Below are 27,921 nucleotides of genomic sequence, written 5' to 3' on the forward strand. Positions count from 1 at the left end.
TCATTATCTGTTCCATTACAAAAAATGCGTTGTTTCCATAAACCATATTCGATTTGGGTTTGTGACGCTGCGTGCACCATTCAGATGCTAGACAACAACTTTGCGGTGTGAAGAAGATGGTTTATTTAAATTGTGAATCTTTTTATGATTTTTCCATTTTGGCTGAAGCAATGCTACTTGGTCCTTGAAAGTGCACAGCACTATTTTATGAGCTATATTTGAGAAATTTGAGAGCGATATGAAGAAAGAAATTCTGAAAAAGCTTGAATGGCTCATGTTTGTGTGTGGAATAGCTATTTAAGCAGAGATGAAGCATATATACAGGCATAAAAACATTTCCTTCTGGGATTAATAAAGGGACATATGATATGGTGTATCTGTATAAGCACTCTGGGTAGTGTAGGTAAAGGGTGGGGTTAAGGTTTAGGGGTAAAGGGGTTAAGGTGTAGCACAGCATGAATTTGCAGCATTAATTATTATGCTAATAGACAATCCTCACAAGGATAGTAAAACAAAAGTGGTTGTGTATATTTTATATATACTGTATATAAAACAGACCATAAATAAAAAAAAAAGTTCTGCTGTTACCAGCAACGCCTGTGACAGCAAACAAGAAAATTTAGATAGGAGTTATGCTAATTTCTTGTGTGTGTTTCAATTTGTGTCATGTTTATTCTGATGAACTGTCATTTGTGTCACCTGCTTCTTCAACTTGTAGCAACAAGACATCTGAAACGATGCCTCATGTTTTAAGTTGTCAGCAAACACACACACACACACACACACACACACACACACACACACACACACACACACACACAAACACACAAAAAGGTAGAATATGAACTGATGTGCAGTGCCAGTACTTCTCAGAAACCAGTGTGTGTATGTCAGTGGCAGGCTGTGCATTACACTTAAGCCTTCAGGGGTGTCCTACCTGAATCAATCCATTTCTTTATACCATCATTATGGCAGCATGGATACAGAAACCATCAATATTATAGAGAAACGCAGTATAACAGAGCGCTGCATCACAGGCAGTTATCTCATGAAATGTGAATGAATGCCATTGCTAAAGCAAGAAACCCAATAAAAACGATTCAGCAAGTCTCCTTTCACTGTAGCCACAGCTGCACAGCCCGCATACTGTGCATTCCATAGTAGAAGCATCGATATTAACCTCACGGACGGCACACCACTGGTGTGTAATTTGTGTAGTAACCCCAGTACCCGGATAATTATATATTACTATGCATTTTTAATTAGTACCAGTTCAGGGGATGGAGTGCAATTACAAATTCATATTTATTACTTGTACGGAATATTTCATAATACATTTTTTTCACATTAAGAGAGTATTTACACTCAAAATCATGTCTCAAATATTTTCCTTAGTATGTAAGAAACAAAACAATATCATAGCTAGTTAATTCCACATGGGCCCGATGTGGGTTTGTCGTTTTGAAGGCTTTCTGTGGGAAAGCCCACAGTTAGGCATGTCCAAAAAAACCCACAAAGGTTCCCTGTGGCTCAGCTAGGTGGAGCCCCAGTGAAACCCACTTTACACTCTACAAATCACTCTGGACTGGTTGTGGGCAATTTACTCGAGCCCCACCGGTGCCTCCCATTTCACACCAGTAATGGGGTCCACAAGTCTGTTCTAAAATCTGTGGCCATGTCTTAGTCCGCCTTATATCCAATATGCTTCAGAACAATTAAGGAGGAAATGTGTATGATTGCTGAGGTTTTCTAGTCATCATTTCCTGTGCTTAGTTCAAATGTTAGTTCAAAATGTTTTAAAAAGCCGGAATGTAAATTAACATCAGAAATAACGCAGGTCAACACGTCTCACATTTTTTCTCATGCGCAGTACAGGGGCGTGGCGTTTTCAGATGTTTCACTATGGATCAGCAACTTTTGGAAAAGGCTTGAAAACGATGAAGTGGAGCGTTTTTAGCCCAATTTTTTTTTAATTAGTGTCTTAATTTAGCACAAAACACCGGCATGAAATGTTCCGTTTTTGAATGCTAAATATACAGAATAGACTTTTATACCTTTTCTCTAAGGTATTTTGTACTTTTTGCCTAGTTTTTGCCTAAAACATTTGAACTTTTATTTAATTATTTTCTTTTTGTAAGCCCTACACATTATACATTACAGGTCTACTGTTTCACACAGACATGTACGCTGCATTCTCTCGTATCTTGACCTACTTTTACTTCTCCGACAGTCGTTAATGCAGCTGTAATTATGTCTTTAAAAGAATATATCAGATGTTATTCATTTCCCTTCCGTGCTAATGGTGCTTGGGAAGTGAGTGAAAGTGCAAAGTGTATTGCCAAGTCATTTATTGAATATTTCATAGGCAGCAGGTTCAGACGCCATGGCAACAAAGTTTGGTCTGCGTAATTAAGTTGGCACAATGAGGAAAGCTCTTTCTGCATGCTCGTGCACATGCACAAAGAGACACACACAGGTTATTATCTTCGATCATTTAGAAAATCCCTCCAATGCCTCCTGTTTCTTTTTTCTTCTTTATGGAGACTGCGAACACAAATTCCCAACCATATAAAAAAAATATATATATATATTCCTAACATTGTCCCCAGGAAAATGGGTCCCCAACAAACTATCAAAACGTGTCCAAAGACATCTGTGTGTACATCGGAAACCACTGCATCATACCTTCTGAAGCGTATCTGTTCCAACCTGCTGGATTTATTCCCCCTTTGATTTTTTTTCCCCCTGTACCTCTGTTGAATATTGAAGCAAAGCAGTCGAGCTGTGCACTGTGACACTCTCTCTCATTCTGTCTGTGTGTGTCTGTGTGTGTGTGTGTGTGTGTGTGTGTGTGTGTGTGTGGGTGTGTGTGTGTTTTTACCCATGCACGCCCACGTGTTTGCTCATGCAATAAAACAGTGCACTTCCGATTCCGTTTTCATTATTCTATATGTCTGTCTGTGTGTGTGTGTGTGTGTGTGTGTGTGTGTGTGTGTGTGTGTGTGTGTAGATTAACCAGTGTCTGGATGGCAGTAAATGTCAGCCTTGTCTCATGCTGATCCTGATTTGCAGCCGTAAAAGTTCTCAAAGGATTTTCCCTGCAGACGAATCTCCGCCGAAACAGAGGCGAGAGAGAGAACGTCGGCTTGCGTATGGGAACAGGGCTGTGGCAGATAACAAACACACACACACACACACACACACACACACACACACACACTTACATTTTTTCAGTTATACAGAAGGAGACAACAGAAGTGCAAGGGAAGTAAGAAAACAGGAGATCAAACACGAGGAGGATGAAGGCAGGTGCAGGAAGGAAATCAGGATCAGGATTTGGAGAAAAATAAGAGCAGAACGAAGGAAGATTACCGACCGTACGCAGGAGGCTGCAGTCTAGAGACACCACAACATGTTCTTGGTGCAGAGCAAATTAATGGCCCTTGTACATTTTTTTTTTCTTTGCATCACAGTTGGCTGGAATCAATATTTTTGGCGATTTGCACTCCCCTTCTGTCTTGCGCTTAAGAAATAATTATTCTTTGTTGTCTGTTGTGCATGATGGATATTTTCATTCCTCGTGCAATTACGTTCTCACCGAATGCACCAAGCCCCACATTATATCACCATTACTCATGTGAACGTGCACTTACTTTCTCTCTCGCTTTCTCTCTCACACACACACACACACACTAGACATTCCCACAATGAGAAGATGCATGAATTTTACCTCCACCCTAAAGGTGTTTACAATCATTCCCAGCGAGCGATGAGGGGGCTGCTGGGTAATCCCGGGTGGTGCAAAAATTCAGGTATACAGATCGATGCACCTGAACCTGAATAGCGGTCCAGCCGAGTTGAACTTCTGAAAATAAAACGCTCACAAAACCTCATTCTAAAATCTCTTACAACTGTTCAAGTTAAAAGTTTCGCTTTTGAGAAATCGAGAGACAGAAGGGAAAAATCACTCGCGAAGTCAAAGAGAGTCGTATTGAACCTGAATAAACGAGGCAGTCTTTTCATCTAGGAAGTATTTTATTTATTTATCTGTTTATTTATCTGTTTATATTCTCCTTTTGCATCAGAAGGCAGAACTGATTTTTTTCTTCTTTCTTTTTCACCTCAATGGTTCCCGTAGCTGCAAGCACAAAGCGTTTCGTTTGATAGTCTTATCGCTTTATTTGACTCTGTATTTGTAAGAATTTTAATTCTTATGTAATGTTCTTAGAAATAGACAAATTATGAGAAAAGGGTTAAATGATTTTTCAGGCAGCTTCAATGTGAAATTCTACCCCTAGAAACACTAACAATTGTTTTTTATAATCTCGTAAATCCATATACAGACAAAAGTATTTAGACACCTAATATCACACCCATATGCGGTTCATCATCAAACTGGTACCACAAAGTTTGGAACCCAAATGTACAGTAAAACCCCGTTGGACGAGTATAATTCATTCGTGAAAATTGCTCATAAGTCCATTTGCTCGTACGTTCGAACAAATTTTCCCTATAAGAATGAATGTAAAAGTGATTTAATCCGTTCCGAGATCTCATTCGGCGCATATTTCTGCACTTAAAAAGTATTTGTATCCTATTTTAACAAACAAATACACCGCAAATTACCGTAATGTAAACATAATTAAACACTTACCCATGTGGTAGTGGTTGATTGCGAGGGTGTGACGCACACCACGCTCGTAACCTTTTCGGTTTCAATGGTAATTCTATTTATTTTCTTTTTCCAGCGCCATCACTGATTTTCTTGGGAGACATTTTTCAAGATTTCTAGTGAAATAAAAATATAACACTAAAAAAAGTTACGTTTTTGCTGCACTGAACAACGAGAGCGACCGAGTGACACGAGATTAACTGATCGACTGACTGATGCTTCCCTTGGCCTAAAATGGGATACCAGCAGCGTGGGTTTGCTCGTGCCTTCGAAATTTGCTCGTGAAATTTTGCGAGTAAGGTTGCTCGTATCTCCGTTTACTCGTACTATAGGTTGCTCATACAATAGGGTTTTACTGTATAGGATTTCTTATTGGACTCAAAGCTGTTTCAGCATGACACTACACAAATTGAGCTAATCTTGATCTAAGATCTTGATTGGCCTGCAACAAACCTCTGACTGAACTGAATCAATAAATTGAGATGACGCTGACTGCACCCCAGGCCTCTTCACCTACACCAGTACCTGACTATAATAACACCCTTGTGGATGAATGAGCACAAATCTCTACACACTTCACAATCCAAAACATCATCATCCCAAAAGAATGGAGGTTATTGGAACAGCAAATGGGAACTAAACATAGACTGGGATTTAATTGAACGGAATAAAATTACTGCTCTTCCTATCAAGTACACAATTCATTATGAGTAATGTTGATATCGTTAGTACAGTCTGTGTAATAATTTTTTTTAATTACAATTTTTTTTGGCCTTCAAAAAACTTTATAATGTGAAAAAATCGTCTTGCTTTTTCTAAACATACATCCACCTGCTTCAGTGCCATTTGAGTTAGATAGGCATGCAGAGACACCCTCCTTATGGCGAACCAAACATCCTGTCATAATATTGTACGATGTTCGCTTTAAAAAAAAACAACAACAAAAAAACAAACACGAAGCAGACAGTTTGAACGTAAACCATATGCCATATTATGACTGATATCACCACAATTGTCCTGGCTCTCTTTGATAAGTGCTGCAGAGTGAGCGGTCCAGATACCTTCCATAAAGTCTAAGAGAAGACTAAAAGGGGGGGATAAAAAAGACGATTCAATTAGTGGACTGCTCTCCACCTTTCTCTTTGAATGTGTGCTGCTCTCTGTTTTAAACTGCTCTTTGAATATGAGCCAGAAATCCTATTTGCAGTGATTAGGGGAGAAAACGTCTAAAAATGTCTTGTGGCTTTTGGGTAAGTACCTTCCTTTGGCACAGACGCAGCATGACAAATCTCTGAAGAGGAGATACTTGATGTTCATTTATGTGAAGCACAGTTGCCAAAGCAGGGAAATAAAAAAAAAAAGAAACAGTCGTTTTATTTGCTCGGCTTCCTGAATGTTCAAGAAATGCAATATGAGTGCTTTTGTCATCATCCTTTGGTTACATTAGGGGGAAAAAACGAATTTTTTTCATGCATGTTTTTTTTTTTTTTGCAAATGTAATTTTTATTAATGTTTATTTGATTCGCATAGCAGCAAATATTACTGAGTTTATTGCGTAAAACAGTACTATTGGGAGTTTTACTAGAACTTGTGTGTTTATTGTCCAAAAACTGAGGTGTTTGGCTTCACAGAACCGGCAAGTGCTGCGAGCTGCAGCTCATAGTAAGCGGAAAAAGGAAAAAAAAGAAAGAAAGAAAAGAAAGCAATGAATAAAGAAGCCGAGTATAAGGTAAGGTAAACATGAGACAAAACGGCCCTGACATGAAGTAAGCCTCGGTGGAACAGAAAGGAAATGGAGAACGAGAAACTGAATGAGAAGGATGCAAAGGGGACTACAAGCAGGGAAAAAAAAGAGAGTGATGGAGAAATGCTGTGAAATCGTACAGAAAACAAACAGCCAGGAGGAGGAGAAGAGAGGCAATGTTAGATGAAGCTCAGAATGCAAGCACACTGAGGTTCAGGGTGTATATATACATATAAGCTACTCTAAAGCCTAAAGTCTGCGAAGCTAGAAGATCATGAAAGGGAGCTCTGTTTCATTATTGTGTAATGAAAATATCGCTGTGTCTCTGCTAGAGTTAGTGTGTGTACATGTTACGGTTCTCTGTCTAGGCTACTTTCATATTACATGCCTGATTTTTTTTTCCTCATTTTCCTCATCAGGGACCCTGGGCTAAGATGGCATGCGAAATCGTGAAGCTAATACATGCTCATACATATAAGCTAATACATGAGTAACTTTTCAGAGAAACATAACACACTTAACGCTGTCTGCCCTCTTCCACATACATGATGATGACAGTGTTTTGTTGCTTGATGCAGGAACAATACCTTTTTTTTTTTCCCCCATCAAATGATTTATCTTTATGGTTTTTATCCCGGCAGTAGGAAGAGAGTCAAAACGCATTAAACTTTTATAGAACTGTCTCTTACTTATATTACTTGTATTTCGGGACTTAAAAATATTTACATTTGTAAGAAAGTATTGCGGGCATGAACAAAGTAAAAATAATAACTACCAAAAAACACTTGCACACATCTCTTGAGACCAATTACGAACCTGAGTAATGGAGTTGAGGTTGAGGAACTGTCTGAATATGCTCCGAGTTCTGGAATTTCTACCTATGAGGTTTTTTTAAGGGCATAGTTGTAGGGTTAGTATTTGAAAAAAACTTTAAAAAACCATTTTCAGTTCAGACCGTGCTGATATCAGATATAAATCTGAATACAGATAGACACATATATCAGAGGCAGTGTATGTATGTATGTATATATACTATATATATATATATATATATATAATGTAAAAACCAAATAGAAATACCGTATGTGCATTAAGTAGGGAGAAGGATGGGGCAATGCCTCTATATATATATATATATATATATATATATATATATATATATATATATATATATATATATATATATATATATACACACACACACACACACACACACAGAGGCATTGCCCCATCCTTCTCCCTAATTAATGCACATACGGTATTTCTATTTGGTTTTTACATAATACCCTAGAGGGACTAGGAAGATGGGAAGCCAACCAGTAAAACGAAAAAACAGATCACAGAAAGCACCAGCAAGTTAATGGTAAATAGTTGATGCTTATATAATGTGTATAATGTGTTTAATGTGCAACCTCCTGTACACTGTACAGAGTTCCATGTTTAAAGGTTATAAAGCTTAGATAATTACTCTCTTTAATTGGCTCCAAGATAGCAGTTAAACTTAAAAGTAGTGTTCCCTGACCTATGATTGGGCTCCATTGACCTTATTAGCTTGAGCTTTATGGTAACGATCAAGCACAGAAGAGCCACAGTCATTGTGGAAGAATGCTGTAAGGTTGTTTTGTTTTATCCCTAATTTTCATTTGCATGTGTGTGCAGTTCTGCTGCTCGGGATCTTTCTTTACACACGCTGGCGGAGCTACAAGGGCCTGAAGGAGGGCGTGTACCACGTTTCCGCTCACCACGACGGCTGGGAGGACATCCGTGAGAACGTGCTCAACTACGACGAGGAAGGAGGGGGCGAGGAGGACCAGGTGAATGGCTTGTCAGCGATTGATTAAAACGATGCACCGGCTTGTCAATGGCTGTGAAAGTGTGCCCTTTTTTTCCACAGCCGGAATGTTAGAGTTACACATAAGTGGCCCATGTCGCTATGACAACCTACGGTGGGACGTCCAAAAAGTCGGACCGAAACCCAGTTGCCATGACGGCTCATGTGGAACTGTCTCCACGGCAACCTTTAACATCAGCAGCCCACCCGATTCTTTTTTTTTTTTTTTTTTTGTTCCGACTCGAAACTGTTGAAAGCTGAACGTTTCAAGATACCGTGACAGCTTGACATTTTACCCATGACATTTTTAGTGAAAGTGTATGCGCTGGGGAGAAAAGCTCTAAAAGTTTATTCTACCCAAGACGAGGGGTGGGGGAGGGGGAGGGAGTGACGACTATAAAGCATTGCCACTGAGTGAGAAGAAATGCGCTCACTGATGTCAGCAGGTGCTGGAGCCATTGGTTTGTCTAGGCTGCAATAGTGCAGTATATAGAATAATATATTCGTATAATTAAATACGAATGCATGATTCAAAATGATTAGTTTGAAACGAACAACAAAAAAAGAGCACGTGGGCGAGAAGTAAATAAATGAGTACGAACTAGCGGTTAATTAAATACAGTTTTATTTGTACACCGCTTTTAACAATGTACACTGTCACAAAGCAGCTATAGAGAAAGAAAGAAATTGAGAGAAAGGATAGGAAGCTTGAAGATAATCAAAGAATGCATGTTGCTGAAAGATATTTACATGTGCGGCATTTGGGGAACTTACCTATAGTCATCAATTTTTTTTATTTAACTGAGCAGTTGAGGGTTAAGGGGCCTGCCTTAGGGCCTAACAATGGAAGCATTTGTATGCTTATATATGAACTTCCAATCTTCCAATCAGAAGTCCAATGTCTTAACCACCTAGTTACTATGAGAACTTTCACTTCTTTTACACTGTTACCCTTTTATTCATCCTTAGTAACTGCCCGGGTACTAGTATGCCAGCCTGGGTACTAGTTTTGCTTATGCTGGGTGATGCAGGGAAACAGGTAATTTTGGAACTAAGAGTTGGTGATTGTTTGGAACCAGTGTGAGCTTGTTTTGAACCCCTTGCCATTAGTTATAATGGGGTATTGGAGTGGTGTGCGACGAACTTTCATAGTAAATAAGAATAGAGCTGGTTTCAGTGCTGTGCTTGGCGTCATTAGCGGTTAGCACGCCATGATCGTGTTCCGTCTGCTCATGCGATTACAACATGGATTGGTAATTTCAAAGAAACAGCTCAACACAATAATGATGCGTGTTGTTAAAGGTGCGGCAAGGGCTCCTCACGACGGCAGCTCAAACAGCCTCGATATTCTCTGGTGTGCGGTCAAACAGCACCTGGGACCTCCTTTTTTAAGGCTGAACCCTTTTTCTTAATAGACAACTGGACAGAATCATGACGTCTTAACTGATAATGACGCCGAAATTTTCATTGCGCATCATTTACACTATCACCATTCTTTTCAAAGTTTTTACAGTGAGGGCTTATTGTGCACCACTCCACTATAACTAAAGACAAAAGGTTCTAAACGAGGTCACAATGGTTTCAAACAATCGCCAACCCCCAGTTCTAAAATTTCCTGTTTCCCTGCGCCACTCTGTATTGACATTAACAGGTGGTACATGCCTTTTTCCAAAGTTTTCATGGATAAATATATCCTCATAATTGTTTTGCTATGTCAGGGAATAAAAGTACTATTAGTCTAAGAAATCTGCTGGTGTGAAAAGTTTTCATATTTCTGGCAAAATAAAACTGAAAAAAAAAAGTAAATTCATTAGAAATAATCGCTTGCAAGTACAAATTAGGATTGCAAAACAAACCGATCAACAATGGTCAAACAAACTCCCGGTTTGAGTTCAAATCCAGATACGGATATATAACCGATATTCATTCTCTTACCTTACGTTTGATTCCCCCAGAGATAAGCGCTAATCTTCGGGGTCTTGGCAAAGGCATTTGGCATTTTCCATTTTCTCGAGTGCATTCACTCATTCTCTGTCAGAGCTCTTCCTTTCTCTCTCAGGTGGAAACAGAGGTGCACTCAGAGAAGCTAATCAGACTTTAGCATTAGTGGCATGAGTCAGGATTTATGTCATTAATAGTTAACCGAAGAATGCGTTCTGTAATGAAGACACAGAGCCTCTTATGCTGTCAGCGTCTCGTTCTTCTCTTTTATTAGCCAATGGATCAAGACTTGTTTATGTTACATATTTCAGACGTTGACAGTAAAAAGATCTGCTCTAGAAAGCATGTCATATTAACTCAAATTAATTAACAGATCCTCATTTTCTTCTCGTTTTCTCTCAGAATGCTTATGACATGGCAGAACTGCAGAAATCCCTGCAGCCGAGCCCGGCCCAATCGGTGCAGTACAGTCGCTCGCGAGCCCTACATCATTATCACGCTCCCATCCAGCAGCAACAGCACCACCTCCACCAGTCAGACCCGCCCTCCAGAGCTCCGACGGCGACCAGCACTTCCTCTGTGTCATCCAGCAGCACTACACTGCGCAGAGACGTGCCCCTAAACCATGCTCCTGCACAGGGCCAATGCGCTGCCCCTGCAGCCGCCCGCACCGCCCAACTCGCCCGCAAGAGCTTGTCCTTCTCTAGCCAGGACCTCGCGCGTTACTTGTGCGAAATCATCCGGGACGCCGAGCAACACGCAGACTCTGCACCCGCTGACTCGCTTCAGGTCTTCTCGACTGAAGGTGGAGGTTCTCCAGCCGGTTCGCTCAGCTCCTTCAGCTCAGCCGGTCTGGATGAGAGCGGCGCTGCCGGACACGAGTGCCTCAAAGATTGGGGTCCACGTTTCGATAAACTCCGAGCACTTTACGAGAGGGCCGAGGCGAGCGACCTCTAAGCGGCCTTTTCGGATGTGTAGCATTATTTAAAAAAAAACGTGAGCGTCAGGTATGGACCCAGAATCACAGGGAGTTTTTTTTTAAGAGAGAGAAAAAAGGTCTGCTTTGCTTTCTGTCCTTGCAAAGGATTGTGATTCCTTACAAAATATTTCTCCTGAGATTCAAATGAAATGGAGACAGGCTGGTGTCCATGGACTATCAATGAGCCACAAATGGGAAATGCCAGTCAAAGAAATAAGCGTCCCTATATGACACTTGCTCTGCAAAAAAAAGAAAAAAGGAAAAAAATAACACTTTTCAGCCGCAACCCGTGGGTGACGATGGCGGAAAGTGATCGTATCTGTTAACTTTTGGCGTCCTTTTGGAGGAAAGCCTCACACTCTGATCTTTACTCGCGTGCTGTCCTTCATGTCTGCATAGGATGTGTTTTGAGTTTTAAAAAAGGGGAAAGTATTTGAACATTTGTGATGGGATCGGTTTTGTTTTGTTTTGTTTTGTTTTCCCTACATGGCCTTTCTTAGCTTGCTTTTCTAAGCGCGTTTGCTACTTGCACTGTCAAGGTACCCGCGACGTTCATCAGTTACACCTCCGAACTTGGTCATGGCTTATTTTTTTTTCACACACTACTTTCCTCATAAATTTTAACTCCAAGTCAGATGGAGGCAAAGAGTGACTGTGGGTGGGGAGAAAAAAAACGAGGAGGATGTTTTTTTCAACAACGTCAAACGTTTGATGGGAATACAAATTGCGCCCTCTCTCGTGAGCAGAGCCTGAATACAAATGAGTTTGGGACCATGATCTGAAGGTCCACGGTGGATGTTTTTACAGAGGCCTTTACTACAAAGTTTGTACAAAAGAGCTAAATACATTTCATGAATGCGTGTGCATAACGTATAAGGATCGTGCATACACGTGCGTAACGTCTTTTCGTTTTCCGAGACTGGTTCACGTTACTGGATGGTGTTGGGACCTGAATTCTAAGCAGGAACTGCTTGTCGGTGGTACGAGTCTAGCGAGGTTCCACTTCATTTTGCTCCCTTTAGGATGCTTTGTGTCCTGTAAAAAACCTGCACAACATGTGGTGGTTTTACTTCTGGCAAAGAACTACAAGGGGAAATATATATATATATATATATATATATATATATATATATATATATATATATAAATATAAATATACATACACCCCCCTGTAACCCCCTCACAAGCACGCAGCCCTGCTGAGAAACCTGATGAACCTCGATATAAAGGTGAACTCAGCCCAGAACATTTGGAATAAAAGTTGGACGTAAGTGAACCTCCAGCACCCGACACTAAGCGTTTCAACACAACCCATTCGAACAGGTTCATGAAGCGGCACGAGGCGTGAAAGTTTGTCATGCCGCCTTTTTTCCCTTCGCTAATGGAATACAGCAAAGTCGCACAGCCTCCTCCTGTGAGGTCGCAAATGCCGACATTGTATTTTATGCATCCTGAGGTTAGGTTTCTCCTCCCCCTCTGTCTTTTTTTTATTTTTTTCCCTGCTTTTTTTTATTTTTTATTCCGGCATGGATTTTGTTGTGCAGCTCTTTAATGTGGAGCATGACAGTGCAGCTGTGGTGTGTAGGAGTGTGCTAAAAGACATCAGAGCGCTAATCCTAATACGAACTGATCGCTCGCTGTCATGCTGCAAACCAAAGCATCATGGGAGACGGAGGAGTCGGCGCAAAAAGTCGTCACTCTTATTAAGGATTTCAAATGTGCCAATTTTTTTTTCCAGAGGCAGCAACATAAAACCGGGAAACGGTACTTGCGTTCACAGAGACAAGATAAGGGATCCAACAGGACTTGCGGTTTCGATTCAACCTTATAACACGATTGAGGTAAAAAAAAAAGTTGTTGTGAGGTGAAAAATACTATCTGAAAGATACACGGTCTCCCGAGTTTTCTATCATCTCAGACAGATCAGTGTCATATTAATTTCCCAGGCTTTTTTTTTTGTTTCGTGGTGAATATATAGTACTGCATATTGTGAGATGTTTTTACCTCATTTGTACATATTGAAGAAATTTACTGCTTTTCAAAGAAATATCAAGTTCCCATTTGAGGAATATCAAGATATCAAGCTTCTGCTGTTGAACGTGAGCTTGTATTTTATCTCTTTTTTTTTTTTTTTTTTAAAGTATATTTCTTTCAGTGGGTAAAAATATATTGACGTTTTGCATTTTTCTTTCTCAATGAATAAAGTTATTTACTACTATTATTGTTGTATCTCTATTTCTAACATTTAAGGATCAGTGGTTAAGGCTTTGGACTTTGGATCGGAAAGTCAAATGTTTAAGGACCCTGTAGTGGCAGTGCTGGGATTTGAACTTACATCCTTCTGATCAGCAGTGGTGGACAGCAACAACGTAAATGTAATTATTTACTGTAATTAAACAGCTTTTTCCTGTATCTATTTTACTGAAGTATTTCCATTTGGTATTTAAATTTAAAAATGTTAAAATTAAAACGTTACGATATAAATTTAACTGGTCAACCCACCAATCAGGGTAGAGCACGAACTCTGTTCGGCATCAGTTTAACGACAAGCAGAACATTTTGAGAGAAACAAATGATCGCAGAAACTCCAGACTTGAACTTGCCTCAACACTTACAAAAGAAGGTTTTGGGCCCATGATAATTGTAATAGACATCAATCAGTGTTTGACTCATTAATATCATTCTATTAATAGATTGATGTGCTGAGAGTTACATTTGAGTCTTTTCACATAAACGAGTTGATTAAGCAAAGAGACTTGTTATAAAAATTATAATAGGAACATTGTAGCACTAATACTTTAAGTGCTATGGCTTTACAAAAGTACAGTTGAAGGCAAATACTTTTGTACTTTTACTCAAGTGAAAGTTTAAAGGAAGCACTTTTACTGAAGTAATATTTTACCTACTGTATCTCCTCTTTAAGTCAAGTACATGGTTTGTGTATCTTGTAGTCAATTTAATTGTTTGTACAGCATATTTAACAATGCACATTGTTCCAAAGCAGCTTTGCAGAAATAAATCGATTCCGAATATAAATGCTAATGTTAGAAACCAATCCCTAAAAACGTATCCCTAATGAGCGATATGGTGGCGATGTTGGCAACGAAAAAACTTCCTGAGATGGTATGAAGAAATCTTGAGAGGAATCCTCATCTGGGTGACACTAAATTTATTGTTTATATATCCAAACATTATATATTTATATATCCTTTATATATTCAAAAATGCATTTATACATCCATACATTAGATCAGCTGTTCCCTCATGGAGACTTGAGTGTGAAACTCTCCATGGCAATTGTATCCATTGTGGCCAACTGTTTATATCAATTATAGTCCAAATCCATTTTCATGGTTCTCCACAGTACCCTTGTATATTTAGGCTAGCAAGCAGTTTCCACTTTAAAAGAACATACCAGGAAGTGATACTGCATTATAAAATAAAACACAGGAGCCTCTTATGTTCTAATATGCAAATATCTTGAGGACGAAGACGACTTCTCCAGGGTTGAGGTCACTTCCATTGAAGTAATTTGCATATCCGTACATTCTGAATCACCAGACGAGGTTAAAGGTTGATCCAGGTCTGTTCCTTGTGATTTTATTTTTACATTCAATACTGAAAGTAAGAAAAAAAAAGAAAGAAAGAAAGAAAGAAAGAAAAACAGACTTTTTGAGCGACAAATGGTAACGAGCTGTGATAAATTTGTAATTGTTTGCGAAGAATCACAATGAGACGTTCTCTTTATTAGCGGCCGTTCGAGTCGCAGCCATTCGCGATGTCATGCTGTTTTAAATTCTAACAATGCAGGACGCAAGATCGAGGAACAGTCGAGGAACAAATCTTTAATTTTTAATTTTATTAAAAACAAGCAAAAATGTTTAAATGACACTCATACACTAAAAACATCACAGGATCAAGCTAGTGCAGTAGAACAATGCCCGAGGATCCGCAAAACAAATGTAATGCTCTTTTGTTATCCTTACAAGTGAAAAAAATACAATGAAGGCCCTGATTTACTAACAACCAACTACAGAGAAAGTGGAATGTACCATGTAAAGCATTACATACAAATAGAACAATGTATGTTGACCAAGATCAGTGGAACGATCCAAACTAAGGGCAATTACAAAGGATACAATCAAGAAGCATGTCATATCTACATCCACAAAAATAAAATAATCCTATGACCTATTAACTACATAAACTATGCAGAGAAAAGTATTGGGACACCTGAATTTTTCAGCCATATTTAGTTTTTCCCAAACTGTTACCACAAAGGCCCACAATTGTATAGGATGTATTTGGATGCAGCAGCATACCAATTTCCCTTCATTTGAATGAGGAGACCAAAGACCTTGATTGGCCTGCTGTCCTCTGACCTTAACGCTATTGAACACCTTTGGGATGAAAGTGAAGACTGACCTCACCCCGAGGTTTCCTCACCTCACCCTCATCAGTATCTGATTTTACTAATGCCTTAGAATCCGGATGAGCACAAATGTCTAAAATCTAGTGAAAGATCTTCCCAGAAGAGTGGAGGTTATTATAAATGGGGACTAAATGCGGAATAGGATGTTCACAAAGAACATAATCTACACACACAGTATCTCATAAAGGGAAAATACTATAGAAAAGAAACATATTTATAGAGTAGTGAATGTGCAGCTTGTATAGCAGTACAGATTTACTGTCCTCTAAAAATAACTCAACATACAGACATTATTGTTTGAATAGCTGGCAACAAAAGTGAGTACACCCTGAGTGAACGTGTTCAAACTCTGTCCAAAATGTATATATTTCGTTTAGAGCAAATTGATATCCAGCACTGCCTTTATCCTCTTGGGCATGGATTTCACCAGAGATGCACAGGTTGTTGGTGTGATGTTGCTGCCAGTTAATTATACAATAATGACTGTATGTTGAGTTATTTTTGGAAGACAGTAAATCTGTACTGCTGTACAAGCTGCACACTGACTAAAATATGTCCAAGTTTCATTTTGTATAGTATAGTATTGAAGATATACTAAAATGGTTGCTGAACACACACTTTTGTGTGTGTGTGTGTGTGTGTGTGACAACATTTTCTCAAATACAGATATTATCTCATTTAAACTCACCATACTACTACTACTATTAAGTTATCAAAATCATCAAATTGGTTATGCAGTAAGTAAAATCCCAGTTAACATTCCTTATATCAAGGCTTTCCAAACAGTTTTATTATTGCCTCTCACAAATTTAATTGCTGCCCTTCGGCTATATTCATCTGCTTTTACAAATGTCATCCCCAAGGTCATGCTCAGGTTGACCAAAAAAAAAAACAACACCGAAAAAAAATTACATTGCATGTCAAAAAAAAAAATCATTGGTAAAGACCCCTTTCACTTGACCCTGCTTGGTTTAAAAAAAAAAGGCCACGTACTACAAATGTATTACATCAAACACATAAATTGAACGTTATTCTGCTAATTTGAAGAACACAACTCGCAACATTCTGACACACATGCAACGCGCACACACACACACGCACACACACACACACACCTTTAGTAAATCAGGACCTCGGAGCGTTAAATTGGAATGCTCCGTCGTAATCGATGCCACGAGTACTGTAATAAAACACGCGGCTCTCATAGCTTAACTCTATCATAACACAGGGCTTTATTTCGGCCTGCTGATTTCACTGAAGCCAATTTTTGCTCGGCATAAGATGGAGGATTTTTATGAAACGACCAGGCAGCTCTATGGGTGAACGTATTATATTGAAAGTCTGTTGTGGATTTCTGTTGGAGAAATGGATTTACAGTACGATGGTGCGATCTGTAACAAGGTATATATCCTAAAACACTTATCTGTATAGTGGTTTTTAATACGGGAAACGGTCACCAATGAGTTTACAAAAATAGGTTAAGAATATAAATTTTACGTTTTCATCCCTACAGATGGCACAACTGTTCGAACTAATTACCTTATTTATTCATAAAATAGATGAACACTTCTGACCAATCAGATTTTAGAAACAGCTCTGAGCTTTAAGGGTTCTTGAGACATTCTGGAAAATGAGCTCAGTCTGGAGGTAGAACCAAATTCAACCTAAACAAAAGAGGATTTCATGATAGTGCAATCCATAACCATAAATATAAACTATATGGACAAATGTATTGGGACACCAGTCTTCTCCACCCATATGAGGTTCTTTACCAATCTGTTACCACAAAATTGATGTCCTTGGAAGCCGTAGCATTAAAGTTGTCCTCACTTCAACTTGGAGACCAAAACCTTTTCCAGCATGACAATACCCTGAGCACAAAGCCAACTCCAAGGGTTAAAAGATTTTGAGTGTCCTGCTATAGAGCTCTTACCTCAAACCCCACTGAACACTTTTTCTGATGACTTGGAACACTTAGACGCACTCCAGACCTCCTCACCTCACCTACATCAGTTCCTGACTTTACTAACACCATTGTGGCTGAATAAACACCAATTTTAAACGCACAAGAACGCTCCAAAATCTATAGGAACATCTTCCTAGAAGAGTGGAGGTTATGACTGCAAATTGGGACACCTAGAATCTTATGGTCCTAGAAGCACCTAGAATATTATGGTCAGGTTCCCACAAACCTTTGTCTATATAGTGTATGTAGGTTACAAAGATCTTACATGGAGATGGAGGGATGTCTGGGTACTTACTAGCACGGCAAGTTGTTTCGTGTTCTTTATAATAACGTGATATAGTGCATTTCCTGATACAGCTCTCATTACAGGAGTTCGTTTGCTTGTTTGCCTCAAAAAAATAAAACTAATTGGAAAAATGTTTCCAACCAAGTAACACCATTAGACTAGATTTGTTCCTTAAACATAACCACGCAATATTAATAAAAAAAAGAATACATTCGCGTATATATAAATCGTGAATTCGCACTAAATCTACCAGCGTTTCTTAATCCAGTTCCAAACCTTACACACAACAGACTTTACATTTGAGTTGTAAATTCTGTCGTTCTTCTGCTATCGCTCATGGCTACATCCTGAGCACTAAATTACATCCGGGGCTAATTAAACGGAACAAAAAAAAAAGCTATGCTATTCACAGTGCTGGAGCCGTTAGGCGTTACATCGAGAGTTGATGGCGATCGTGCTGCACTTGTGACCGAGCCTGCCGCTCATGAGTCACCGTTAAGAGATCCGTAGAGCAGCAGACGGATGCTCGTGGACATGTGCGTGGAAACGTGCACGGACAGTGAGCTATGACTACAGTGTAAAGACAAACAATAAGCCCAATAGTTCATTCTCTGAGATTCACCAGGAGCTTCTTTTTTTTTTTTTTTTGACACATTTTTTAGCTCGTGAGAAATGAAAAAAAGGCTTAGAGGAAACAGAAGGACAAAAGTGTAACATGCTTCTTTTCAATAACTATGTTTTAGTAACATATGTGTAAGCATGTTTAATGCATAAGATCGTGTCGACGGAGAAAGGATGAAGGAAAGGCAGAAAACAGATGGCAAGGGAAAGGGGGGAAAAAATGTTTTTTTCATCTCGTGTTCACTCGCTGTCTCTCTTGCTGTTCTTTAAACATGAGCTCCTGTTGCTTTAGAGAGTCTCATACACACACTGCATCATCTGCCTGCAATGGATTAATCAGGTATCCGCACACACACACACACACACACACACACACACACACACACACACCTACTGTGATCACTCAGTCACTAAACATTCCTCACAGGCAGCAGCAAGGCAGGAGGTTGATTGGAGGCGGCTCTGTCCTTCGTCTACACTCCCTCATCCTTTTTGGCTTTCTTCTTCGATTTCTTGAGCTTGTAGACACTGAAAGTTTTATTGTGAAAGACACGGGTGAAGAGGGTGGAGTAGCGCGGCTCGCCGCTCTTTACTGCTTGGCAAAAGCGTGGGTGAGAGGCCGGAACCAGGTCAGGGTCGTTCTCTCCAGATCCGTCCATGATCTGAGGCAAAACAAGAAAGAAACATAGAAATGAATTTCACGCAAAATCTAAAAGTCAGATTGAATTTATTTGAAGCAAAGAGCTGGGCAGTCAAAGGCTGGGCAAGGAGCAAACCACAAAAAGGTGTGAAGGTACAGGAAGATATTTAGCTTTATATTTAGCTTTAAATCATTTTTTTTCTTAATAGAGCGCATTACTCAGTGTTCCTACATATTTTTCATTTTAAAATTTCAAAAAAGCAGACCCAATTATGCAGATTCCCTAAAGATATTTAAAACCATATTTAATCTCTGAAATAATGATTTGAAATTCCAACTAAAACATGCGATACGTTACAATCTCTGATGTTTTCCGTGCGTTTTGTTTTCATTTGAAAACACATATCTTTCTCTCCGTTTTAGCCTTCCGTCCACACCGAGACGCCGTTTCAGCCTGCGAATAAGTAGCTTTTTGAAAACAAATTCTTTTTCAAAGCGGATAAACTTTAAAACTCTGCGCAACCTTTCAAAGCGCCGGAAAGGAAATAAACGCCAGGTGGAAAATGACGCAGGTCATCTGAAGTGCCTTACGTTTTGCTAATGAGCGATGAGGGACGTGATTTAGTGCAGATAAGCACCTTTTTGAGGAATGATTGGAAACAAAAGTGTCGATTTTACACGAAAAACATTATCAAGTGCATCCGGATCAACATAGCCTTTGTTTTATAACAAATATTTTAACTCATTTTGTATTTTATATTTTAGAAAACCGAATAGATCAGCAGTATGTAAACACAAATAATTTTTTTTATAGTCAGTGTTATTTTTTTCCCCCCATACTAATGCTAATAAATCACTCAAATTAAATTCCATACTGTTTTTATACTTTTCAAAAATGCATAGGAACCCTGATTTCATTTATTGATTAGTATTAATATTTATATTAATATATTTAATTTAAATACATATATATTTGATCAGTTTTTATCCTCAAGACTAGCTAGTTCCAGGTTTTTTCCTGTAGTTTGTCGTGTTACAGAGAAACTGGGAACTGTGACTCGAAAAAGAGCTCCTGATGTAAAAACGTCTCCATGCCAAATGTTCTTTGTTCAATAAAAACACCTGACAGAAATCACTTATTATTACATTTACCAGACTATTTGGACCCTCTCAGGTAGCTGTTACTATAGAAACGGAGCATATTGTTAACATAGCAAAGAATTAAAATATCCAATTCATTAAAATGAACGAATACGTTCGACTAATCAGATTCAAAGATTCAATAGCGTTGTGTGAATAATGCCTGTAGTGTAGTGGTATGCCGAAGTGAGAGAACCTCCACTATTCTGAAGAAACTAGAAAGAAACTGATTCTAACTAGATTCCAATTTGATATATACAATAAGGACAAAAGTTTGTGGACACATGACCATAAGATTCTGTAGTGCTTTTTGAACATTCCATAATTAGTCTCCATTGCCTTTGTAATAACGTGCACCCTTCTGGGAATATGTTTCACTTAGATTTCGAAGTGGGATTTGTGCTCATTCAGTCACGATTCAATTCATTCAACAACGTTATGTATGTATATAATTGTAAGTTTGTCCTTAACGAGCGAGCCAGTGGTGACTGTGGCAATTAAAGACTCCCTGAAAGGGTATTAAGTAGAAACCTTGAGAGGAACCAGACTCGAGAGGGAACCCATCCTCCTCTGAGTGGTACCAAAAGTCCGTTCATTATATTACATGTAATGAACAAATCAGTTTCAGCAATTCAACAGCGCTGCGCTCTAAATAGCCTTACGGGTTTTTGGACATTATATAAAATGTAGCATGTTAATGAAATCTAGCACACACTCATAATGACAAGAAGAAAAACAACATCTGGCTATAGTGATAGTGTTAGATACTGTACATCCTCGAATGAAAAGTGACACACAAAAAAAAAAAGCGCTGAGTCTAAAATTAGCTTGAATTAATTAGCATAGCCTTCTTTTTATCTTTTTATCTTTTTTATCTTGGTTCACCAAGTTGATTCGTTTTCTATTGGTTCCCGCTTGGAATTTGAAACAAAATATTCCTAAAATTGGATTCAACCCATTTTCGCTCCCTTCTTCTTTTATTATTCAAGGTGAACGCTAGGTGAATTTTATTTACACTCCATGCGACTTCTGCTTCGTGCCCAGTCAAATTTCCACGTGCTTTTTCAGAGCAGAAAAAAAAAGAAAAGGGTAAAAGCGGATGCACGCCAGGGTCAGCAAAGTACCACGTAATCTTTAGGGACGAGACCCGGTGCACTTGATAGGTAATTAGCCGCAGGCTTGTGCGCGAACAAAAGCGGATCTGTTATCGGGAAAGATGCTGACCTCCTGCTACAGCGGCTAAATTAAAAAGAAAACGGCGATGGCCAGGAAATCAGAAGGGTTCAGATAAATGGTTTGTTGACTGATCGTGTCAAGGACAAAGGTTTACAGGATGCAAGTGCTACAGTACAGGATGTATTATTTAACAAACCGAGAGCATGGCATACTTCAAAAAATGATGTACATGATGAATAAATGAAAGGGTTCGAGATGTACATTCCAAGAACATCCATTTATTCATAGGCTTGTAACACTTAAAAAAAAAAAGTGTGTGTATTTGTATGTGTGTTATTTGTGAATGATGCCTATAGTGTAGGGGTATGCTGATGATCTTTCTGGATTGGTGTGTGAAATTTAAGCTTAAGCGAGTGAGCCTCCAATATGCTGAGGAAACGAATTATAGCTAGTTTCCAATTAGTTCCAATTCCAATTACCGTAATTTCCGGACTATAAAGCGCACCCATATATAAGCCGCACCCACTGAATTTTACAAATATTTTAATTTTTTAACATAAATAAGCCGCACCTGTCTATTAGCCGTCTACACCTGTCTACACTAATGTACTTTACACAGGCTTTAACGAAAGACACGTTACACGGTGTAACGGGTGAAATATGTTGCGCTTCCGTTAGGAGCAGAGCGGTATTTTGGGAATAGCATGCCACTGCATTTTTTATTTTATTATTATTATTAATGCGTGTGTTCAAGACAAGGATTATGTCCTTATTATTTTCTGATGCTGATTTCTTCATTTCTTTGACTAACCCGTAACGCTGTTGCCAAGACAAAATAGAAAAGCACGAGTTTTGGAAACCCGTCTGTGCTTATATGATTTCTGTTGCAACTGGAGTTAGCGAGCTCTCCCTTCACCCTGACTCAACACGCTACAACGGCTTGTATCTAAACAGTAGCCGACCAAGAAAGTCATTGTTCACTGTCTTCCTCCTTCCTTTCACAACTATTTCTCTGGGAGTTCGCAAATTTCATTGGTCTAATGTTATGGGGTTCAGTTTTTTGGCTTGAAGTTTGTGAAACCGGGAAAAACCCAGGAAAAATCATATATTAGCCGCTCCGGTGTATAAAGCGTAGGAAAAAAATGTAGCGGCTTATAGTCCGAAAAATACGGTAGTTTCTAATAGTTTCCAACATAGACAAAAGTTTGTGGACCATAAGATTCTATTGTGCTTTACCCCCTTTCATATTTAGTCCCCATTTGCCTTTTTTAATCAACTGGAAATAGATTTTGGAGTGCGCTTGCGGAGATTTGTGCTTATTCTGCAACAGGTGAAGTCAGGTACTGATGTAGGTGAGGTGAGGATGCCTAGGGTGCAGTCATCGTTCCAATTCATCACAAATGTGTTCAATAAAGTTAAAGTTAAGATCTTCCACACCCATGTGCTGGCAAACTCTGTGGTAACAGTTTCAGGAAAAAAACACTGGAAAATGGCTGAAAAAAATCTGGTACCCTAATATATTGTTCAAATAATGTAATGGTTTCTAATTTCTAACGCATTAATTGGATAGTTCACACACTTAAACCACTCATATCAGAAATACCCCAGGTACATCCTTGATTCTAAAATCCTGCAACACTATCCTCCAATAAAACCATTCCAGACTAATCCTGAACAGGTTGAACGTTATTTCACGTGTCTGTATAATAAATCGCATTGCATTTAATATGTCAACACACTGAAGAAGGCATGCTGTGTTAGGGCACCACATCAGATGAGGAAAGCAGTCTGGAGAAACCCAAATTGCCAGTGATTCATCAGGCTGCATCAAACGAACGAGGGATTTTTCCCCACTCTCTGACTGAGTCGTGAACATCAGAGGAGGTGAGATGCACAGCTTCCATCAAACCTGTAATGAAACTCTTTTAAAGTATTCTCTGTTAGCAGCGGGAGTGACGTGTGCGAAGCCTGATGAGATTTAATGACAACTAATGCAAATAAATGCTTTATTCTAGCAACCACGCATTATGCTTTAGGCCTTTCTCAACCATATTAACGTCTTTAACGTCTAATTAATCGTAGCTTTCGGCATTTTATTGTATTATTCCTTGGTGTCTGTGAAACATATAATGTGTGATGTTTACCCTGGAAATCAGGGGCATTTCTAGTACAATGTTGTAGCCTATTTTTTGAGTCCATTACTCATAAACGTGACCGGACTACTCATGAATATTCATAAGCAGACCCTGTGCATTCATGAATATTAATTAGCTGAACCACTGAGCTTCTGATGGAAGAACATGGGGAAAAAATAGGGCAACATATTCAGCTTGGGAAAGTTTTAGAGCTCTGGTTTTATTCTACAATTTATCAATAGTCACTGGCGAGTTCGGAGGTAATGGTAGCTTGTGTTTGTAAATCAGCGAGCTCATGGGTCTTCTTAGAAATGTCCAACCCGGTGCTGTTCCAAATATATGCATTTTGAAAATATGCTATTTAAATGTGCTTGTTACTGTAATTACGACCTACAGTATATACAGGAAGGTTTTACCAGTGATTTCCTAAAAGACTTTAGGATTAAAATGTACTAATAAAAAGAGAAAGAGACTTAGGACTGTATTCAGAGAAAGAGGGTGAAAGAAGAACTTCACTCACGTGCCATGTATGTCTTTCAGGAACAAAATGAAAGGATTATTGAAACCTTGTTGGAATGTTAAAAGTGTTATTTACAAAAGCAAGTAGCTATTCATGACTAATTTTCATTAATTGACTAATCCTTTTTTAATTTTTTAGGACCTTCACATAAAAAAGCTGTTATCTGATGACAATTTTATTATAGGAGATTTCTGAATCTTGTAAACTTGGGGTAAATGTGCATGAATGTTGTAAAGTTCAATATTGTAAAAATTCTAATTAACATGGCTCTGAACTTTGAATCAGGGGATCTCAAAAGTAAATAAAAAAATGTAGTAAAACATCACTTAGGCTAGTTACTCTCTTAAAAATAAAAGTTATTGAAAGGTTCTTTGTCAGGGTGAATGGTTCTTTAAGGAATCTTTAACATCAACAAAAAAGTTTCTAGTAGCTGAAAAATGGTTCTTTAGGAAGTGAAAATCTTCTCCACACTCAATCACAAATGCTGATCATACTGTATATAACTTCATATATTGCATTATTATTAATAAATTGGATTAAACAGCAATATACACTAATCCAGCCATTAGGGTTGCACAAGCCAGTGCACTCTTAGTGGCGCTCTCAAGCCCGGGTAAATGGGCAGGGTTGCGTTAGGAAGGGCATCCAGCGTAAAACGTGCCAAATCAAATCACAAATCACAAATCAGAATTTCATACCAGATCGGTCGAGGCCCGGGTTACCAACGACCACCACAGGTATCGTTAGCCGACAGGGTACCGGTGGAAATTGGGCTACTGTTGGCCGAAGGAGGAGAAGGAGAGGAGGAAAACGTCTACAGAGACGACAGGGAAAGGAGAAGTGTAGGAGAGTGGAGGTTCGGGTTGGTACTTTAAATGTTGGCACTATGACTGGTAAAGGGAGAGAGATAGCTGATATGATGAAGAGGAGAAAGGTAGATATGTTGTTGGTTCAGGAGACCAAGTGGAAAGGGAGTAAGACCAGGAACATTGAAGGTGGGTGTAAACTGTTAATCATGGTGTGGATGGAAATAGAAATGGTGTAGGGGTGATTCTGAATGAAAAGTACAGTAAGAGTGTAGAGTGGAGGTGAAGAGAGTTTCTGATAGGGTGATGAATGTGAAGCTGGAAGTTGAAGGGGTGATGAGAAATGTCTTCAGTGCCTATGCTCCACAAGTGGGTTGTGAGATGGAGGAGAAGGAAAAATTCTGGAGTAAGTTAGATGAATTGGTGGAGAGTGTACCTAGAAATGATAGATTGGTGATTGGGGTAGATTTTGATGGGCATGTTGGTGAAGGGAACAAACGTTTAGCCATATGGTGTATGTCTGCTTGAATGAGTCTTTATTTAAACAAAAAAATAATTTTGTTCACCCATGATGCTCTGGGAAGATGGTTTTTGCTGCCACCTGAATTATTTTTACGTTTTGGGAACTAGTCAGTATTAGGACACTAAAATCTGTACATCATGTATTGGATATAAAAATACACCACCATTTGTAACTTCTGTTATTAATAGAAGGGTAGAATATTCTTGTGACAAATCAAAGCACAAAGAGCAATCAAGTTTCCAACCCTAAAGATCTTGAATGGTTATGGCCAGAAAAGTGTACAGAAATATGAGGCGCTCTGCATGTGGGCTGCATGTCTGAGGCTGAGACTACAGTGTGTAGGCAAATGCACCTCTCAGCTTACATAAATAAAGGATTCTTATTCTGGCTGAAGTGAAGAAACTACACTAGGTAGATTTCACATTTTATCATTTCTGCACTTTTCATTGTGTAGGTGTGAATGTCCCCAAAAATAACCAGGTTGTTAATTTTAGTCACACTGCAAAGTAAAATATATATTTGAATTCAAGAGTGTGTAAATCTAATAACAAGACTAACTGTATCTACACTCTGTCCTCTAGGGTTAGGGGACAAGGAACACATTTTTTTTCTATTTTGATACAATTCAATTCAATGAATTTACATTTTTAAAGCGCTTTTGACAATTGACATTGTCTCAAAGCAGGTTTAAAAAGATAAAGCGGTTCTAAAGTTGTATAAAAATGGAGGTTTACCCCAATGTGAGAGCCAGTGGTGACCGTGGATGGCATGAGAAAGAAACCTTGATATATATATACAGATTTACTGTCCTATAACTCAACATACAGCCATTATTGTCTAAATAGTAAGTACACCCTACGTAATAGCAGCTGTATGTCAAGTGACCATGTTCAGCCACATTTCCTATTCGTCATGTTGATGTTTTTGTCTGTTTGTCTGGATTATACTTTTGTGTATCTTGTATTAGAGCAGTTAATAGTGATTTAGTGTTTTGAGTAAAATTCACTCATACTGACCACTGGATGTTCAACATGAAACCTCATGGTAAAGACTCTTAAAGATGGCCGAGGCTATAAAAGATATGTAACATCCTGAAACTGAGTTACAGTACAGTGGCCAGGGTCATACAGAGATTTTTCCAAGACGGGGTGCACTCGAAACAGGACTCGCAAGGGTCCAAAAAATACACATCAGGAAGGAAGATACAGACCACCCCCCAACGCTTTTGCCTAAAAATCTTTGCTGTGAATGTTTAGGCAACAATTGTAGACGATACATAAATCTTAGGCTCACTGAGTCGGGCCCCTTGACCCCCAAAAATGCTTTAATTTTTTTCCCCATCCACACCAGAGCTATGATCTGATTAGTCTGGACATAAGAAAAAAGTGATCACTCAGCAGCTAATTTTTTTTTTTTTTTTTTTTTCTTAATTTTTTTTTTTTATTTAAGGTTTTCTGAACAACTTTGTAAAATCTCTGCTGCAACCCGAAAAAATAAAAACCTCAGAGTTTTCACCCTAATCTTAATGCCTGCTTCTCAGAGGAACAATAATAATAAAAACCACTTAGTGTGAAAGCAGATTCGCACTTAAGTCTGATATCTCTGTAAAGCGGAAACTCTCAATTGTTACACATGAAAAAAGTGATATGGATTTAAAAAACAAAACAAAAAAAACCTGTTAATTATACGAACAACATGACATTTACGCATTGAGGTGTGAATCACACAAGAAATAGCACAATAGCTAATAATAATCAAAGCAGGCCTGGATACCTGCTGGTGCTGGAAAGCATTGTTTTGTTTATACAAAACCAATGTCTTAAAAATAAAAAAAAGCGTGATGCTTGTTTCTTTACTCTGGAAATTTTCATTAATGAGAATTAATGCTACTGGAGAGTGTAGGCAAGAAAGCTGCAGGACTGGAGAGCTGCTGTTAAAGGTGAGTGACCTACATGTCCGTTGGCCAGGTCGAGCAGGTCCCTCAGCCGGCAGCCACGAGTGTGCCGGCGCTCGAAGCAAATGCTGTCCTCCAACACCACGTAATCTGCCCCTACATCCCGCAGGAGCTTGTACACGTCTTCTGCAGACTGCCGGGCGTAGATCTGATACACCTGCAGGAGGCAAAAAAAAAAAAAAACTGAAAATGAAAACAGGAAAGAATAAAGGCGAAAAAATATCCATGGCTCAGTAACGACTATGAAAAAGGTTTCTCAAAGGAGACATTTTATTCATGTCTTGAACTACACACTGATCAGGCATAACATTATGACATTATAGCATTATGAATTGAATAACACTGATTACCTCTTCATCATGGCACCTGTTATTGGGTGGATATATTAGGCAGCAAGTGAACATTTTGTCCTTAAATTTGACGTGTTAGAAAAATAGGCGAGCGTAAGGATTTGAGCAAGTTTGACAAATTGTGATGTCTAGACGACTGGGTCAGAGCATCTCCGAAACTGCAGCGTTTGTGGGGTGTTTCCCAGTTTGTTCAGTATCTGGCGAC

General features: G+C 38.9%; 2 protein-coding genes across 2 annotated transcripts in view; one reads left to right on the forward strand and one right to left on the reverse strand.

Annotated features, from left to right (window-relative positions):
* The window catches only part of si:ch211-186j3.6 (neural-cadherin), a 285,200-nt gene extending 271,725 nt beyond the window's left edge, over positions 1–13,475 (forward strand). Inside the window, exons 32-33 of the mRNA XM_046840706.1 lie at positions 8,076–8,230; positions 10,591–13,475. Of these exons, the coding sequence (XP_046696662.1) occupies positions 8,076–8,230; positions 10,591–11,145 (710 nt within the window). The 3' untranslated portion in view covers positions 11,146–13,475. The remainder of the gene's footprint in view (positions 1–8,075; positions 8,231–10,590) is intronic.
* A 1,517-nt stretch (positions 13,476–14,992) lies between these two features.
* Positions 14,993–27,921, reverse strand: part of dpy19l3 (dpy-19 like C-mannosyltransferase 3) — a 72,905-nt gene continuing 59,976 nt past the window's right edge. The window contains 2 exon segments of the mRNA XM_046840638.1: positions 14,993–19,134; positions 27,365–27,523. Of these exon segments, the coding sequence (XP_046696594.1) occupies positions 18,946–19,134; positions 27,365–27,523 (348 nt within the window). The 3' untranslated portion in view covers positions 14,993–18,945.

The sequence above is a fragment of the Silurus meridionalis genome, chromosome 26 (assembly GCF_014805685.1).
Source record: "Silurus meridionalis isolate SWU-2019-XX chromosome 26, ASM1480568v1, whole genome shotgun sequence".
NCBI lineage: Eukaryota > Metazoa > Chordata > Actinopteri > Siluriformes > Siluridae > Silurus > Silurus meridionalis.